This window comes from Brachyistius frenatus, unplaced genomic scaffold (assembly GCF_029030835.1).
Source record: "Brachyistius frenatus isolate BFR_SWC_R1_liver_20210118 unplaced genomic scaffold, ASM2903083v1 Contig_44, whole genome shotgun sequence".
Lineage (NCBI taxonomy): Eukaryota > Metazoa > Chordata > Actinopteri > Embiotocidae > Brachyistius > Brachyistius frenatus.
In genome coordinates this window covers 1,127,332-1,146,851 of record NW_027210643.1, presented here as the reverse complement: position 1 = coordinate 1,146,851, position 19,520 = coordinate 1,127,332, and the positions used below count along the sequence as shown (strand labels likewise).

The window sequence follows — 19,520 nt, the reverse complement described above, 5'->3', positions numbered from 1 at the left end:
TACTTCTTTTGAGGAAATATTTAGACTAATGTGTAAGACTGAACTCATTGCAAACATGTTTGTAGTGCATAAATGCTGAATTGTGGAGGGAGACGTTTAGTTGCTCCCCACACCTTCCAGTTAGTGAACTTTTCTTCGTTGATTAAAATGTTATATTAAAATGATTTCAGCTAATTCTCAACATACCATTGTTAGACGGTGGTAAAGCCTGCAGCAGCTCTGTAATCAGTGGTAATCAATCAGCGGACTGACAGTCTCGGCACTGCGGCCACCACAGGTGTTCATTGATTGCTTCCTGACAGTTACGTTCGCTGCGCAGCCAATCAGCGGACAGAACGGGAACTTACGTCACCGAGACGGGACCTTGAAGTAAAGCGTAAACAATGGCGGCAGTAACCCCAAGCAGACCTTACCACATTATTATATTCGGCGCCACGGGCTTCACCGGACAGTTTGTGGTGGAGGAAGTCGCCCGGTGCGCCGCAGAGAGCCCCGGCGGTGGCTGTCTGAAATGGGCCGTGGCCGGGAGAAGCAGACGGCGGCTGGAAGAAGCGCTGAAGGGAGCCGCGGGGAGGCTGTGTACGTGCCGGACAAGTTGGACAGGGTGTGCTGGAGCTAACTGAGCCGAGACTGATCGCTGTCAGACTGAACGATTTCATGTCAGGCTGCCGCAGGGTCCACTGAGAGAGACAGCAGGCACAGCAGTTGATGTTGTTGTTATTGTTGTTGTTTGTGGCTGGTTTTGTAGCCAGAAGTGAACAACGTTTAACTTGACCTCTAAATAAATATAAGTCCTCGTTGTGCTCCAGACCCGCGAGCTACATTTAGGAGCCGGCAGGTCGAGTTATTGATCCGTGTAGCTTTCAGCCTGACTGAGGATAAGAAACGGACATTTCTTATTTATTCTGTAGCCTATGGAGGACTAAAAGTGTCAGAGATGTAGTATTAAAAACCCATTATTTATAATCTAATTGTAAAATAAAAACATCCATTCATACATTTCTTTACAAATTGACGTATTTCCAAATAATCTATTTGATAAAACCTAAATTACAAACAAAATATGAATCTGTCAATAAACACTTCTATTAACAAAAACTACATGTTAACCATCAATAAGTAGGCTATATCCACAGACCTTTTTCCCCACAGACATTTTAATTTATCGCAGTATTTAATGCCCAGGTGTAATAATGATATCTCAGGGCCATGGCAGTGAGCCAACATGCACGTAAGTAGGACCTCCTCAAAGTGGGACGGAGCCACATTAATACATCTGTTTCTATAATATATGTATAATATATATAAGTCAAGATGCTTGTGGCCCTCCATAGAAGCTACATGAGTTCACACAGTATTTGAGGACTTGTCAGATTCTTCCAACCTCACACATATATGCAAAATTAGGTTATTATTATCTGACATTTCAGCATCGTTGGTAATATCCTTGAAATATTGTCAAAAATGCTTCTCTGACGACTTACATGTAACATGAACAAATACCAAACCACTGAGGTTACAGCTATATAAGTGTTTAAGAGCTTTATAAGGGTTATTTACTTTACAGTTCCTGACATTGATCTGTGTCTCCTCTCTTGTCAGCCATGCCCGAGTTGAGGACAGACATCGAAATTATTGTCGCCGATGTGTCTATCGAGGAATCTCTGGCCATCATGTGCCAGCAAGGTGTGCTGATCCTCAACTGTGTGGGACCAGTAAGTATCGTAATCCAAGTTCTGTCAAGGCATCAAACAAAGACAACGCAGAGATGATGTTTAGCAGATTGTGAAACTGGATTAGAAACTGCGATCATGTAGTTTGTGGGGAAGCGCGATCGTATCGTATGATGTCATGTGAAGGTTGCAAAATGAAACATCGGCACCGGCCCAAAATGAACACTTTACTGATATGACAGGTTGATTAAATGATGCTTTAATCATGAGTTCATGCTCGATGCCATGTTAGCAGCGCAAGGGTGCAACGATATGTATTCAGTGTGTGAAACAGACAGCGAAGCTGCTGTTTGCAGTGATTGCTCAACGGCAGTCTTAAGAAGGAGCCACATCTTCAACACTACAAATTTAATTAATCAGCAAAAAGTGTTCGAAAATATCGGCATAATGGATGTCGGCAGAATATCGCACATCGAGCATCCTTATTGGTTTCGTGTTTGACCACATTTCTTTCTGCTCTTCTCCTCTCAGTACAGATTTTATGGTGAACCAGTGGTCAAAGCCTGCATTGAAAATGGAGCTCACTACATAGACATCTGCGGGGAGCCTCAGGTAGGATCTACAGGAGGTAGTTAGAAGTCCATATGTCAGGTTTTAGGAACTGGTTCACCGCGTTTGTCTCTTTCACAGCTTACACTGACAAGTACTGAATATATTGAGCCTAAACAGACACGAGCCGTGTTTGATGAGTGTGGACGGGTCTGATCCTCTGCAGTTCTTGGAGCGCATGCAGCTGGAGTACCACACCAAGGCCGCGGACAGAGGAGTGTATGTGATCGGCAGCTGTGGATTTGACTCCATACCGGCAGATCTGGGTATTCTCTACACGCAGAGGAAGTTCAAAGGTCAGAAACAAAACAGCTCATTTAGCAAAGCAAACTTCAAAAATCGATCTTCATATTTAAGCTGCAGTAGCTACACCGAGCAGTGTTGTGTCATGTTTTACTGTCAGATTGTTGATTTTTTATTTTTGCCAGCATGTTTGTGAAATAAAAAAAAATATGTGTGTGTATCTGTCAGTGAACTCAAGAATTTGAATGTGTTTAGAAAATTTTAACTTTGGTTTGCTCTGATTTCAGGAACTCTGACAGCAGTGGAGAGCTTCCTGGAAATTAGCAGCGGGCCTGAGGTACACTTAACAAGCACAGCTTCTGCAATGATAATATAAATATCAAAGTAATACAATATTAATAGTAAAGCGATGTTTGTTTTGGTGCAAATTTTATTAAGGTGTGCCATCCCTTTCATATCACACCATGACGTGTATAATATTTGGTAATAAAGATTAGAAAAAGCAAAATTGTTATATAGCCATTTTTAAATTCCTTTGAAGATAAATATACTGACGTTCAACCAAAACATGCCACAAGTTAGTTTTCAGAATGGAAATTTTTCCAGAGTGAAGCGTTCCCAGCAGGCTCAGGTTCCTGCAGTCTGTCAATCAGAAGAAATTAGCTGTTTATTCAAGTTTAAACCTTTAATGAGCTCGTTGGAGGGAGTCTTGGATAGCTTTGGTTTCCTGCATGGTGACGTGATTGAATGCGCTCTCTCGACCCTCGCAGGGGTCGTCGGGCCACGATGCCACTTGGCAGTCGGCTGTGTACGGCTTCGCAGACAGCGGATACCTCCGCCAGCTCAGGAAGAAGTTTGGCCACAAGCCGCTGCCTGTGGTCGGAGCCAAAGTCAAGAAGAGGTGAGTCCGTTACAGAGCGATTACTGTCTGGCTAAAACACTTCCGTTTAAGTAACAGTATTTTTATTGGTGCGTGAAGTTTGGCAGCGGAAAGCCTAGAACAAGTTTCGTCAGAGCTCAGCAGAGATCTCCCACTGAAATTAGTGGATTTTTTTTTTACACTTGGCCTACAATTTAATAGGTAAAAGTAAAAGCCGGCTTACTCTTCTAATTACAATTGCCTTCATTTAAAAATGTTTTGAGTTAATGCAGTCATCATCACCACATAAAGTAAAACAGCCTTGAAACACGCTTAACAAGTCAGCTTTAAGTAAGTGTAGAAAAACACAGCACGCGTGAAGGTACAAAGTTTCTGCAGGACTGCAGCCATTTGCAGACTATTACTGTCTGGCAGCGTGACTTACATTCAGTGTAATGAGGTTTTATTGGACGGCGGGTCCCGGCAGAGATGGAGAGGCAGATTTAGGAGACTATCAGTGGATGGAATGAGCTTCAGTACGACTGTGCTGAGGCTGCAAGCAGGGATGGATCTGGTGGGTAAAGAACACTTTGCATGCTCTTTGAGTAATTTGGATGTATCTTTGTGTGTGTGTGTGTGTGTGTGTGTGTGTGTGTGTGTGTGTGTGTGTGTGTGTGTGTGTGTGTGTGTGTGTGTGTGTGTGTTGTGTGTGTGTGTGTGTTTGTGTGTCCAGGGGTTTTCTGTTTTTCTGGAAGGAGATGGAGCAGTACGCCATCCCCTTCATGGGTTCGGACCCCTCGGTTGTCAAGAGAACCCAGCGCTTCATGTACGAGGAGGAACAACGAACACCAGTAAGATCATATAACAGAAGAACTGACGTAGTGTTTCCTATTACAGCGCAACCTCGTGGAGTTTTCTTTTATGCATAGTTACACTCTAAACAAACGTGTTGCCTCCTCATCAAACATGTGCAGAGATTTTTTTTTTACAGATATTTTGAAATCCTTCCCTCCTTTTTCTGGTGCTTTTGCTGACACTTTCTGCCCTTTAGTGGATCAGCTTGGAACAAGAGGATGTCGTGTAACTTCCGCTGCACACTACACATGCCGTCCCGCCGTGAGAGGCAGGAATGTGTATGTCATGTGTTTTCCTGCATATAGAAGCACAGCATCATTTCATCGAAACATTTCTAGACAGCACCAGTGGTGAACAGCTCTGTTAATTGTCATGATTTCCAAATTTAAAGCTGAGCTAGCTGACTTCCTGTTTAGCCTGATGCTAACTTGAATGGGAATTAAGTTACGTTTTATTCTGTTTTTAATACTTGTGGCTGTTGTTCAGCAAAAGTTACATAACCTTGATTTAAACTCTATTAAAAGCAAATTCTCCAGCAATTTTCCAACAATGCTGTAATCGTCTGTTCTATTTGGCTGACCGATAATATTTAATGTAAGAAAAAAATCAGCTGCAATTATAAGTACATTGTGTTCGTAAACACCACACGTATCAGAGGACTTGCTGTTAATGAATGTAACGCGAAGGCTCGAGGTCACATTCAGACCCACAGACTAGCTCTGCAGGCGTTTTATGAAGGTCACGATCACCTCATCATCTCAGCTGATGTGACTTTTCTCACGTCTCCGAGTTCTTTCGAACCCTGAGGTACAGTCTAACTCGACACTACAGTTTTATGTGTAATCAATAATTGGCCGTGCCCTGTTGGACGCGGTGAATAACGGCTCCGTGATGTCCTGCTTCTTCCTGACTGTGCCTCAGGACCAGAGATTGAGCAGCGCTAATATCTCGCTGCTATCTGCGTCCCTCAGGAGCACGGTGTGGTACGCTGCATGAAATCACTCAAAGGAGATTCAGTGTTTAATATTAAGATCTCCCCCCCACACACACACACACCACCACCACCGCTCTCTACCTTCTGTAACTAGGTCAGCCATTTCTGCAGCTGTCACTGTTTTTGATCACAGCCAGAGACTCAGGTCTTAATGAAACTATCTCATTATGTTGTTTGGACTGCCATCCACTACCTGAGTGGAAATATGATGAGTCATCTGTAGTGATTCATCACTTTCTTCCCCACTGCTCATTACTCCCTTTGACATTTCATCTCCGCTTCCCTTTTTGTTTTTCCTCCTCTGACTCTCTCCTTCTTCCTCCCGCCACCTGATTGTTGCTTCTCACCTTCGTCCCTCCTCTTCCTCCACCACCTGCCTCCCTTTACTCCTTATCACTTTCATCTCTCACCCCCCCCTCGCCCCACCACCCGTCCCTCCCCCCTCCTCTCTCGACATACCACTTTCCCTTCATCTTTCATTTCCCCCCTCACCTGCACCTGTTATCTGCATCTCCTTATCATTTTCCCTCCCTTCCCATACTCCCCCCCCCCCATCTGCAACCACAGGTCCAGTACAGCTCCTACGTCGGGGTCGGCGGCCTCTTCTCGGTCATCAAGCTGCTCTGTGGCGGCCTGCTCTTCTGGTTCATGGTGAAATTCAGGCTGGGCAGGACACTCCTCACGACGGTAGTTCATCAAACAAGCCTCTCCATGTCTAACGCCGCCGTTCACAGCACGTAATCTGAGTGCCGTCAACGTGGAGGCAGCAAAATCTTTCAGACTTAAGTTGGTTCCTCCCAAGTATTTGAAAATGTGGATGAATGTCTCAGCACAGTGTATGTGTGTGGTGACCTGAAGGGTTTATGCAAAGCTACTCATGTTACTGTATATGCAGCGGTAGAGAAGCAGAGAAATGATTCCAAACAACCTGGATTATACAGTTTCAACGTCAATTATTAAACAAGAGTTATGGAGTAAATACAGCCAATGTATTGATATTATGTTATCTGTACGATCACACTTCTTTTCAAACTTAGTTTTTATTTCTGATCTAAGCAAATTTTGTGACTGCTACATATATAACTGATTTTTTTTTTTTTTTTTGCCCACAGTTTCCATCTCTCTTCTCCTTTGGTTTATTCACCAAAGCTGGTCCAACCATGAAACAGGTAAAACAAACACTGTGCCACTTTAGATATTTGTATGATTATGATACCATTTCCCATCCCGTGACCCTATCCCTCGTTCAGGAGCGTCTACTGGGAAGTGGCCCATCAGAACAGAGCTAGAAGGGGGCGGGGCTTAACATCTTAAAGTAAGGAAATGGGACAGCACTCGTTGCGTCAACAGTAGCTGCAGTTGTCCTAAGTTAATTATTGATAAATTTGTATGATGACATATCAAAGAATCCACTATTAATGCTCACAAACGAGACTTAATTTAATCTGTTTGAACAATATCTGGTCTGAATCTGTTTATTCTCCCAAAACTTCAGATTACAAAAATATTATTGAAAACAATCTACTTATTTGATGGATAATTTTTTATGAATCATGTTATGTTGCTTCAGTTTGCAAAGCATTCTTCTACCACTCCGTTCAGAGTCTGCGTCTTAAAACAAGAGGCGGAGCTTGTAACATTGGAAATGGCAAATTTAGTCAAAAATTTGGATCCTGCAATAACCTGTTTAGTTCTTTTTGGTCTTTGGCAAGAAGTTAGCTAATTTAATGCCAGAGCTTGTGCAAATATTCCACCACAACAACTTCCTACTGACACTATTTTGCGAGGGGCACTGTCGTTGTATTCTCTAAATTAGCACTGCCCCAAACGATCATGATTGGTTAAAAGAAATACAAACAAGCCAGAGTGTTTTTCTCCCGTATAACAATGATATGTGGACGTTGCCAGATTATTCTCCAGCACTGGCACGGCGAGGTAGTAATAGGTCTGGTGATGTAGGACTAGGGTTGATTTATTCTTGTTGGAACCGAGCAACACTTTGTTGGAAAAAAGTTAATGTCACACTTTTTAGCACTGATGGGGATTCAGCTCTGGAGTTGTTTGCTTGTTATTCATGTTGCAGGAAGAAATATGATCAAACCACGACCAATAAATCCTGATGGATTATCTAATCAGACATTTTGGGTTTTAAACCTTTAATGAATAATTTCTAAAAATGTTCTTTTCACAACTGTGACTTCGACTTTTGCTTATTTAGTCATGAATACATTATTTTTTTTAAATTAGTCTTAATGGTAATGGCATATTAATTCAAATTAAGCAACTGTAAATTACAGAAAAACATAATATACTGTAAAAAAGAGAGTACATATGAAATAAATGTATTATTTATACTGTATTTGTTATGATCTCTCAGACATGCCTGCATATATTTTCTTGGGAGTTTTATTTGATGTGCAGTAGGTTGTGCTGTGAAATCTTGTTTGATTTTCCTCGTCCTGTCCACTCGTTCAGCTCCTCTCTCCCTCTTCACTCTCCTCTCACAGATAGAAGACACCTGCTTCAGCTTGACGTTTTTCGGGGAGGGTTACTCGGAGGGAGCCGATCCCTCACAGGGACGACCTGACGCCAAGATCTGCACTCAGGTCATCGGAGCAGGTAAAGCTGCCACAGGCCGTAGTCATCACACTGCTCCTGTGGGTTTCTGGACTTTGTAGTTTTTAACAAACAGAATTCATATCGTAGTAAAAAGTGCATTTGTTGGGTCTATTTTCAACTGCAGATTAATATCCATCGGTGAGCATTCACTGCAGCAAAGTGCTTAGCTATAAATCCAACAAAATAAATGCTTTACTTCAATATGTCAGCATATTGCACACGATGCCTTTAAATACTGTAATAAAAACATATTTAAGTGATTTGTCGTCCCTTCTGAAGTAACTTTATAACTAGCTCGTCCACCCGGGAAGCTGCTTTCAGACATGTTTGTTGCTCTTTTATGTATGTTTCCCACCTCAAATGTCATCATACTATTACGCTGTGCGAGTTTATGATGTCATTACGTTAAGAAGTAGAAATATTGCTTTTATTCTGATGTGATTTCACATCGGGCTTTGGATACACGACACTTCATTTACTTAACGGTCAGGTACAGTGTTGTAAATAGTTCTGTGGGCTGTTTGTGCTGTAAACAGACGTTTTCTGTGTTTCTATTTGTCAGAGCCTGGTTATGTAGCCACAGTGTCTGCTGTGGTACAGGCAGCTGTAACCTTGCTGAATGAACTCCACTCGCTCCCCAGGAGGTCAGTGAAGTCTATTTTTCTTCTCTCAATCTTCCTGTTCCTCCTCTTTCATAATCTGTCTGTCTTTCAGTCTTGTCTCCACCTGCCTTCCTTCTTTATTCAGTACCTCTTCTTTCATCTCTCCACCTCATTATTGTCTGTCTGTTGTTTTTGACAGGGGAGGAGTTTACACTCCGGGAGCTGCTTTCTATAAAACCAGTCTGATCGACCGCCTCCACAATCACAGCATCAAGTTCTCGGTCAGAAACCACCAGTAACCCTTTAGAGCCACTGTAAAGGTCACAGCAGCTTCCAGCTCCAGTGATGTCCACTGGAGACGTAACGTGACCTTTCGATCCAGTCGACATGACCGCCCTTTACCGTCCCTGTAAAGTCCCTGAACCCTGCATCACTTTGACTGCTTCTTGGTTTCTTAACATCACTCTGAGGTTTGTAATTTATCTGAGGACCACTGATGCAGAGGGAGGGTCGTAGTCTTGCTCGAGGACACTTCAGAAACACACCGTCCACCCTGGTTGCCACCCGCTGAGGCCAGCTGTGTCTTCGCCAACCTCCTTTTTTTTCTTTGCTTCCCCCTGCAAAGCAAACCTTTTTCAATCTGGGAGAAGAAATATGTTTTTAACTTCTCAACACCCCAGGGACTGATAACACGAAATATGCTTTTACTTTAGTTTTACTGCAGTTAGTAGAACAGCAAAATAGTTTACACATAACTTTGTCTGGGCAAAGTTGTTTTTATCAAACTATCGAGCTCATAAAATCCTAGAAAACGAGCAAATTTGCACTTGAAAATATGTAAAAAAAAATTCTAACGAAGCTAAAAACACCAGAAAATAACAGAAAAATAGAATAGAAGCTATTTTACAGGATTAATATGACTATTCTTATAATATAATTTATGTAATATCTGAAGTGTGCAATGCAATCTATGTTAACTATGTGCATGAGACAATCGAGTAAAATAAATTTCATACCTTGTTTTGGCTTCATACTTCTGTGTCACAGTTTTCTTCAGATTGAAGCTCATTATTGAGTCCACATGGTTTACTCTCTTCACAGAGATTCTACTACAGGAGCTGTAACAGCGGTCTCATACTTTTTTTTTTTAAATTAAAAAAAATAAATAAATTATGCCATCCAAAGGTCTCTTTCATAGAAGTCAATTTACATGCTGAAGTTGGAAAAGCGCAGAAAAGTAGTAAAATAATGATGCCTGAATTCCATGAAACAATTTCAAGGTCCTGCTATCGTTCATGTCGACTCACAGTCACGCTCGCATGGTTCACTGGGACACTTCAAGAGAATAAAACCATTTATGATATTATTAGTGGCACTTGTTATTTCCTACTGCTGGACTAGAGTAGGGTTATTTACAATACTCATTAAAGTATCCCCCAGGTGTCTTGTGTGTCTCTGAAATTCTTCCCTGAAAATGATGGTTTAGGCTTTTATGTATACAGCAAAATAAAAATTTAAATAAATCATCTGCTTTTTTTGGTCAAATTTGGAAAAAGCAAACATTTGTTTTCTTTGAAACAATGTCTACATATACAAGTGGTATACTTCAACACAACCACAAGGAAAGTTAACTTTTTCAACCATTTATTAAACAAAACTAGAAAAGAATAATATTCTTCTGTGTAAAACGTAACTACACCTTTGGCACCTGAAGCTATCATTGCCGCATTTAGCAGAATAAACTTCTTGTAAGTGTTTTGCAGAACTCTGCAGAACTTTCCACCAAATTTTGGACCACTCTTCCATTCAAAACAAGATGTTTCAGGGTTTTCTTTCTTTCTCTGTCCGTTTAAAATTCCCCTAAAACATTTCAACGGGATTCAAGTCTTTGCTTTGACTCGGTCGTTCAATCACCCTCCATTTCTTCTACTGGAGCCATTCTTTGGTGGATGTGCTGCTGAAGATCATCATCCTGTTGAAAGGTCCACTTCTTGTTCAACATCAGCTTTCAGGCAGATGACATCAAATTCTCTTCAGGCACTCTTTAATATGATGCAGAAGTTGAATCGGTGACTACAAGCTGTGCAGTCACTGAAGCAACGCGGCAACCCCCAAACCATGACACTACCACCACCGTGCTTCCCATCTAGAATGACACCAAACATGTTTACTGTTAGTGACCAAACAACTGCATCTTTGATTCATCTGTCCAGGGCACATTATTCCTTTATGTTTATTAGTAAACTGTAGTTTTCCTCAATTGTTCTTTTTGGAAAGCAAATTCTTTTATCCAACACACATCCCCTGCAGGTCAATCAATCAGGTCATCTCTTTCTGATTGTTGACTCATGCACTTCGACAGCAGCAACTTCCAGAGCTATCTGCAGATCCTGTGAGGAAACATTGAGGCTATTGCGGACTTCTTTTTTGCATCAAACACTTTGCTCTTGGGATTCTTCCGATGTGGCAGACAGTTCTGGACAAAGTGGCACCAACCAAACCCCTTTTCTACCACCAGGTGTCAGCGTTTCCTCTTCCCCCGCGTTGCTGACAAATATTTACAATGACACAGCTCGACATGACAGCAGAGGTCATCTCATGCTAGAGGATGCAGAGACAGCCAATCAAGGAGGACTGTGGTTAAAATCAGGAGAAACAGGAACTACAGTCACAAGAAGGTTGTTGTTTGGTACCCGACATCTCACATCTACCTAAAGGATGTCACGGTTCAAAAGAGCTTCCAGCTATTGTCTTTTTAAAAAAAAATTTTTTTTTACTCTTTCTCCTTATTGTGAGTCCTCTGTCTCATATGCCTCCCCTTGACTCCAATAAAACAGCTGTCACACACATAGATGTACTGAGAGAGGTGCTTGTAGCTCTGTGTGAAAACAGCCTGCTGACAGGAGACGTGCGAGGTGGCTTCTTTGTTTAACAGCTCCTAAGTACAGTGTGATGAGGAGCTGAGCTGGGGTGGTGTTTTGCCCTGTGTGAATGTACAAGAATGAGAGAGAAGGGGAGAGAGATTGCAGTGGTTTCCCTTTCGTAACAGTGAGCAGCCCCACCCCTCTCGACTGGCCCCGTCCGCCATTGTGGCTGTGCAGATATTCATGTCATGTCCCTCACCTCAGCCAGCTCCTCTTCCTCTGCCTTTGGATCTCTGTCTAACTAATGATCCGCCTGCACTTTACAAATCCCATTTGTTTTATTGGCATGGCCATCAGTATTGCCAAAGCTTGTTGTACAAGGTTTACAATAAAAGTGTAATCATATGGATAGATTGATTGATTTTTCAGCACATTACCATCACGATACATCAACCTTGACACCCGTATGGATGACCTGTACACAATAGACCACAGACATGTCCACCACGACAACATTCTTCTTGGTGTTTTACTCGTAGAAAATGGCCTGTATCTCTAAAATGGTATATGAAATGGTCAAAGACAGAAATTGAAATAGCTAAAACCAAAAAAAGAGTTTTAAAACAAACAAAATTACTCCGACCTGGTTTAGCAAAATATACGGCAAGTATTTTACATATTACAGCACTATACACACTATACAACTACAGTGATAAGACAATAAAAGAAAATAAAGTGTGGCAGAAAAATAATGAATAAAAGAATTAACCAAAGAATTTGGTAATAATGTACATGTCAGTAGTGAACTTCGGAAACATTCTCAGCCGTTATTCTCCATGTAAATATTGACAATATTATTGGTTTGAGAGTGTGTCTAATTCCTGGTGACTGTTTTATTTCAGTAAATAGCCTCTTCCTTCTTTACACAGACTGCAGTGCAGCAGGAAGTCTTGCTGTGCGTCTGCTTCTTGTTACAGTAACTGCTTTCTCTGTGAATCTTTCATTGTATTTCGGTTTTGGTTCTCTGTCTCACCGTGTTTCTATTTGGCCTGTTTTCCTCGCTCTGTCCGGTGGGACGTTGTATGTTCACATGTTCACATAAAACAGCACACTGTAGCGTTTCATAGGACTCCCCTCCTCCATCACTCCCCTCGCCTCCACTGCTGCAGATGCAGGCGCTGGCAGATTGTGTTGCTTTCATTCTCTGACCTCTGACCTACTGTGCTGTATAAATCTGGCCTCCGGATAGAACCTCTTCAACCTCAGTTTCCCCCTCCATTTTCCAATTTTGTCCTAAAGTGATGTCACAGTTTAAAAAAAAATAAAAATGTATAGGCTCTTTTTTATGGAGCAGAACAGCTGTACAACAACTTATACCGACATATGGACAAACAGCCAGATGCAAAAAGTAAAAGCCTAAAGATGGTCTCATGGTGATTGGCTACGAGCCACAAACAGACAATATTTAAACAATAAATGTGACTTAATACATTTGTAATTTTGTGAAGGATTAGCAATCCGTCCAGGATGGATGTAACCTGCCTTCATTCATAATCAACACAACTTAATTAATAAATAGTTTCTAAACTCTGTCAAATATATCGGTGGAGTCACATACTGTGAATATCAGTCTCTCTAGTTTAAGATGGATCAACTCCTTCACTCCAATTCGGTGGATGATGATTCTTGTAGAGCAGAAGGATCAGACTACATGCTAGCAAAGTGAGAACTTGTGTTACTTGATGTTTAGTTCCCGAGAGATGACTGTTATTATTTTCTCATTTGATGCTAAAAGTAGCTGTCATGTAGGATCTGAATGAATTATCATTTTGAAAATACCTCTCAGTGTTTTACAGATTGATTAATAGACAGATGACGACACTGTAATGTGCCGAAGAGGCCGGTGAGAGTTTGCATCTGTCACAGGTTGGATCCACATCTGGAAACATTTGAAAGAGTTTGACTTTAGACGGCGATGCAGTCGTAAACTGAAGGAGGCCATGCAGGGGAGCGATCGAGGCTGTGTGAACCCATGTTCTGCAAATTAGACAAGTAATTATAAATAAAAGAGATTTCATAGGTGAATTGGGAAAGGAAGGTGTATTAGCTTCAATATAACTTTAGGACTGATGGGATTACGGTGAATTATCTTCATTTCACAGTTGTTTAAATATTTCGTCTATAAAAAGGGCCTTGCTATCTTTTTATAGATAAAATAAGGGCAATTACAACAAAGAGCCACAGTGAACTGCACTGAAGCCTCACTTGTAAGGGCCCCATTCTGTTTCCAAAAACCATAAGAGGTTGCTGGGACAAATGGGAGCAAGCACAGAGCCTTTTTCACCATCCACAGTTTTCCTTAATAGCAGACCATATTTTCAGAAACTGTATTACAACGGGATCATAGTGAACATAGTGTAATGGCGGAGGCATTAGAGAAACAAAAGGATGTCAGATAGCACGAACTCTGCTCCATTTGTTCCCAAATTGGATTTACAGCGTTCCCATCAGATTGGGCCCAAAAGAAGAAAGCACGAACATTACACCCACATTACATGTATGCCCAAAAATACAACTGAAAATTAGTAAATAAGTCTCGTTCCCGAAGCCGGTCTGGACCTCCGCAAATAAGCTTTTTCAATTCTAGATCTCTTCTTATTCCAAATATGACTGAAAGGTATGAAATCAAAACAAAACAAAACAAAAAATCTCTACTAATAAAAAAAGAGTGCGGCACGGTGGTGCAGTGGTTAGCACTGTCACCTCACAGCAAAAAAGGTTCCGGGTTCAAATCCGGTCCTGGGCCTTTCTGTGCGGAGTTTGCATGTTCTCCCTGTGCTTGCGTGGGTTCTCTCCGGGTTCTCCGGCTTCCTCCCATCATCCAAAAACATGCACCTCAGGTCAGGTTACCTGGCGCTGCCCTAGTGGCAGCCTGCTGCAGCAGCTCCCCCCTGAGAGCCCCCCCTGCTGTAGCGAAGAAATTTCCCCTCGGGGATTAATAAAGTGTACAAACTCAAAAAAATCAAAATCAAAATAAATGGAATTAAATAAATATTTTTGTATTAGAATGGGAATAGATTAAAGTAGAAACAACAATTTTGGAGGGATATACATTTTTACAGCATTGATTCTGACTGCAGAAGGGGAGATAGGATCACAGGTAGCAACTTAAAGTCTGCTTTAAGGGTCAGTGTGTTGGATTCAGTATGATCTATTGGCAGAAAGAAATATAAAATTCATGATTGTGTTTTGATTCGAATGAGCCACGGAGACTACCATGTTGCACCGCCATGTTTCTACAGTTACCCCCGATGGAACAAAACCAACACTTGCTATATTGTGGCCACTGTAGATTCTTTTACATGGGAGGTTATTCAGATGGTTGCAATTAGCAAATGTCCTTTAAATACGCTGGTGACACCACTCATTACTACAACACCCAAATGCTTCATTAAATTGTTGTTCTGTCAAACGCCAGGTGTGAGTATGAAAGGTTTCACAGTTCACTCTTTGAAAAACTTAACTTATAAGCAGATATCTCATCCTGTAAGTAGACATTACAACCGGTTAGTAACATAGAAATGCAGGTCACTTTGTGTTCCACCTCCTCTATGAATTCCCATATAACCCTGTAGAGAATGAACAGCATTCAGCCAAAGGCTCCATAGCAGGAACAAATAAAAGATAGGAAATGGTGGCAGCTCTGTCCTCTCCCTTTTAAGTCCCTCGTTTTTTTTTTTTTTTATTTGTGTGAATGGATTTAAGAATGTGTCCATGCTTGAGGTCACATTGAATTTCTGTTACACTGCTTTCTGGGCCCAACACACACACACTCTGTTTGTCAGGAGGTTGTTGTTTCTGCAGGCTTTATTTGCTGACTCTGACAAAACTGAATCCCAGACTGTGTTAGTGACTGAGATAGAGAAAGGGAAAGAGAGGCTGCAGACACAACTCAAGTGCAGAGAGAAGGGATGAGGATTGAGGAGGGATGAGTGGAGAAGACTAAAACATAGAGATAGCACTCGAGATGATGCTGAGGGGAAGGAAGGGCTGCACAGTCTGAGAGAATAAGAGAAGACTGAGAGAAAGGTAGATAGACAAACAAGGCAGTGACGCTGCTGAAGCCTGGGGGGTTGCCTGCAGACAGATACAGTACATGTACAAATCTCACTGCAAGTTTTAATGACCAAAACTCTCCTTCAGGACAGACCAGTCGAACTGCTAACTTCATCCACAGCACTGCCAATTAGATTCACCTGTTTTATGACAACTACTGATCATTTAATGATAACTGAGCTTTTGTTTCACTCACCTTTTCTGTAGTTTGTTTTTGTTCCTTTGTGCTAAGTTAACTCAGATTTTTGTGTTAAAAATGGACGTATAGTCTCTAGGTCTGAAAAGAGAAGCCAAAGCGGAAGTGCTTCAAAGTGTAATCCCACTGAGGTCCTCTAGGGGCTGGCTCCAAAAAATCTTTAGCTCCAATAGACTCCTATTTCTATATACACTGTATGGTTGAGACCGAAGACAGAGGTAAAATAAGAATAAATAAATCTTTCTGCTGCAACCCAGTGGGCAAAAACCACAGCAGACACATTTTCTTACTAATAATGCAGGTTTAACTTGTATGTAACCGGGTGGTAAAATCCAAAGTTTAAATATACTGTATGTGCTTCCTAAACCCCAGTAAATGAAATTTGATGTAGGTGTTTACTTTGGACAGCAGAGGGTGTATTTGACCACTTCTCAGAGCAGTGTGCGCACTATTGATTGTATGTAAGACTGGATGTAGCTTCCAGCGCAGATAAATGAGGCCATAAGCTCTAATACCACCGAGTGCAGCTAGAGGCTGGCTCGCTTCCCCCCAGCTCGTCCAAACATGGTCACAAACCGCTCGGGACTAGCAAGATGGCACCGACCAAATTCTGAACTTGAGGCTTCATAACCGTCATTCACAAACCAATGGGTGACGTCACTGCTGGTTGAAATGCAGCAATATGTTGGTTCATTTGTGTATGATGCACTTATCCAAATCGACATTTTGTGTAATTGTTGGTTTAGAATTGCAGATGCTGGTGGAATGTGAATGTAGCATGCACGTGAATTAGGTAAGAAACTGATTCATGATTTTTCCTGATCTAATGTTTTGTATTGAACTTGGCTAATGTATTTTGTCTTGTGAACACATCTTGTTTCCTATGTTATATGAAAAAGCCTCTGAGTTTAATACTTAGCACAAGTATTGTGCAGCAGTTTTGCAGGGCAGTGTTGTGAATGTATGTTTTGTTCTCTCCTGTTAGAAAGGTGCCACTGCCGCATATGTGACGTATATTGCTGTGACATTTTTGTATGATTTGTGCGTATTCGTGCCATATATCTTTGTATTACTTTTTTCAGTATTTTTCATCCTACTTTTGTTGAGAAATAAAAGATAAAAAGACCCACAACGTTAGCATTTGAAATTGTGTGTACAACTTATCCCCGGCTTCATATAATCACCATTAAACTTAATAAAAACATGCATCATATTATAGTCTTTGGGGCGAAGAAGTGTGCTGTGCTCATCAGTATCTGTGTAAATGTGCTGACAGCACAGGAGTGTTTCTGTATCTCTCAGCATGTGAAAACCAGCTGTTTCAGTGGAGCTGTGTGCGGAGGTGTTAAAGGCTCCTTATTACCTGCTTACTTCTATGTGTGAAACACGCAAAATTCCAAAATCCATGTTCATTTAAAGGTAGACTGATGTACCATGTCATGCACAACTACATCCGCCTGTATTTCTGCCCATGTACATAATCATACATAAACCAGCAAACTAACCAGTGCACCAAAGGCAATATATAACGATGAGGCAGAATGTGTTGCAGTCGCTCCACAACCCAGAACAATCCAGCGGGTTCCAACGCTATCCTCAGTCTCCTTCAAGGGTATTTTTGTTATCCTGCTAAATAATGGATGAACCACAGTCAGAGAGGGAGAGAGAGATACTGTAGTCCTTTGGTGATTGAGCACTATTGCAGCACTTGTTTTCACTAATGCTCGGGAGCTCTCTCCAGTCTTTGCCCCCTCTGTGCCAAAACTCTGCTGTTTGATCTGAGACAAAAGGATTAAGCCTGAAAAAGAGGGATTCAAGTTATCCTCACAGTACCATAATAATTACGATTTTTCATCCCACAACTTATTCAAACATCCTCACTGTTCGTAAACAGGCCTCTGTTGTCTTTAATGATCTCTATTTCCTGGTGTTTTTTTTGTCCTTTGCCCATAGATGGCATAATTAACAAAAATTTCCACTCCCAAATGGAAAACAGCTCAAGGAACCGGTGTGTAACTAAAGTTTCATGCAGTTGTTTGCATTTAACAAGTAGGATGACCAGATCTCAACAAACGAAATGTGGGACATGTTACCAATGCTGAGAGGTAATCTGAAGTTCTGATATGTCTATCAAACTTAAAATGAACAAACAATAGACTTTGAAGGTTACAGGTCAGGCTGATAGCATTTGAAGGACTAGACAAATTTACTTTTCAAACTACCACGCAAAGTAAATACAGTAAATGGTTTTATGTGGTGCCAGCTCACCACCACAGTCAGCTCACCTATATGGTTGTGGTCAACATGAGTTATTTCAGCAACTGTTTCCTGATCTTTCTGGGAATCATCTGTGGGTTTCAATGTATCCACAGTTTGGCACATCTCATTTTGTGCCACACATTCATAGTGAGACTCACTTATACTGTCGCTTCACAACGTGAATTTGAGACATAACTCGAACAAAAAAAGCGAAAAACTCTTAGAATCACCTTCTACCATCTTCACCCAGTTAGAAGTAGTGTCCCAGCCGCTGAATTTCCTTTTCTTTCTGGTAGTTTCTATCATATTCTGCAGTTTAGCTAGTGACTCTATGCTCACATAATGATGGCAGCAAAGATGGTGATAGACTAACGTTCACTTGACCCACTTATACATAGTTCAATGACATCAAACAGCCCCATGATAACAGCCTTCCCTGCTTTCTTCACAGCCTTTAGACAAAAGACAGATTTTAGGAAAGCTTCTGTTCTGCAGTGTTTACTAGAAATAAGAACCAATCAAAATGTGGGACATGGTTTTAATACGTGGGACAAGGCATAAAAATGCTGTGCAGGCCCACATAAAGTGGAACACCTGGTCACACTATTAACAGGCTGCATATTTCCACAAGGGGACGCAGCTCTGATACTGTAAAACCAGGTCTACATTTCCGGCCTGTGCAACCTCCAGGGGAGTTTAACACTCACTAGCTGTTATTCAGAAGAGCCCTACACCTGCTACTGTCAGTGAAGATTTGCACTTTATTCCGAGCCTGTTGGGAGTCGGTGGTCTAAAGGTCCAGAGGAAGACAAATGCTCCTGTTGCATCTCTGTCAGTATCTTCATCCAATCAAATCAGCCTTTCTTAAAGTTCTGGCTGTCTGATCTAAAGGTATCAGTGGGAATGACATCACAGATCTGGGTTTGTCTCCCTCTTCACCCAGGTGTGGATCCCGCTGCAGATGGGACTATCTCACTCCTCTGAAGTAGATGTAATCCCTTTTGCTTCAGCTTTGAGGTCCTTCGGGAGCTTTGTGCCTCCTGCATTGATCAATCGAACAGCCATGTCATCGTTAATGTAAATTGAAGCCTTTTGATTGGTGCGTCTTTCTTCTTTTTTTTTAAACCAAATATAAAAGAAGTTTCACCCGGCCTTTGTTCAGATCAGTATTGATTTTCTTGTCGCCTTGTGATCAAAGCTTTTTAAAAAAATTTTTTATCCTGGGCCTCATCAAGCTGTGAAGGGTAACTGTATTCAAGAAAGAAGATCTTGATCAAACAGAACAGGACATGAAGTTAATACAATTTCAGACATGTATGTGTCTGCTGACAAAGAATACTGTTTTATATTTTATTTTATTTTTTACTATTTATGGTTTGAATTTCTACCCCTGTGTCATATCAAACATATACTCTATTCCCAACTCATGTTTGCTCTATATACTACTGTATATTCACTACACAAGACAAGCACACACAAGACCACGTGTACGGTAAATTATGCCTAAGGATAATTTCCCACACCCTCTGTTATTGAGCTGTTTTACAGAAATTGACCTGCGATAGGAGTGCCATAATAAAGAATAAATGTGTAAAAGATTAAGGAAATAAATGTGGAAATATAAAGGGGAA

General features: G+C 41.3%; 1 protein-coding gene across 2 annotated transcripts; it reads left to right on the top strand.

The window, feature by feature from the left end:
• The first annotated feature begins 365 nt into the window (after positions 1-365).
• Positions 366-9,593, top strand: sccpdhb (saccharopine dehydrogenase b). Of its 2 annotated transcripts, none has more exons than XM_069703138.1 (12): positions 366-579; positions 1,603-1,715; positions 2,205-2,285; positions 2,449-2,578; positions 2,813-2,862; positions 3,296-3,426; positions 4,118-4,235; positions 5,801-5,920; positions 6,346-6,402; positions 7,741-7,852; positions 8,415-8,496; positions 8,654-9,593. In XM_069703138.1, exons 1-12 carry the CDS (start codon positions 384-386, stop codon positions 8,751-8,753), a joined length of 1,290 nt encoding a protein of 429 aa, XP_069559239.1. In that variant the 5' UTR covers positions 366-383; the 3' UTR covers positions 8,754-9,593. The 2 variants fall into 2 exon arrangements, with proteins under 2 accessions (XP_069559239.1, XP_069559240.1); XM_069703139.1 differs by having other exon boundaries at positions 487-604.
• The last annotated feature ends 9,927 nt before the right edge of the window (positions 9,594-19,520 follow it).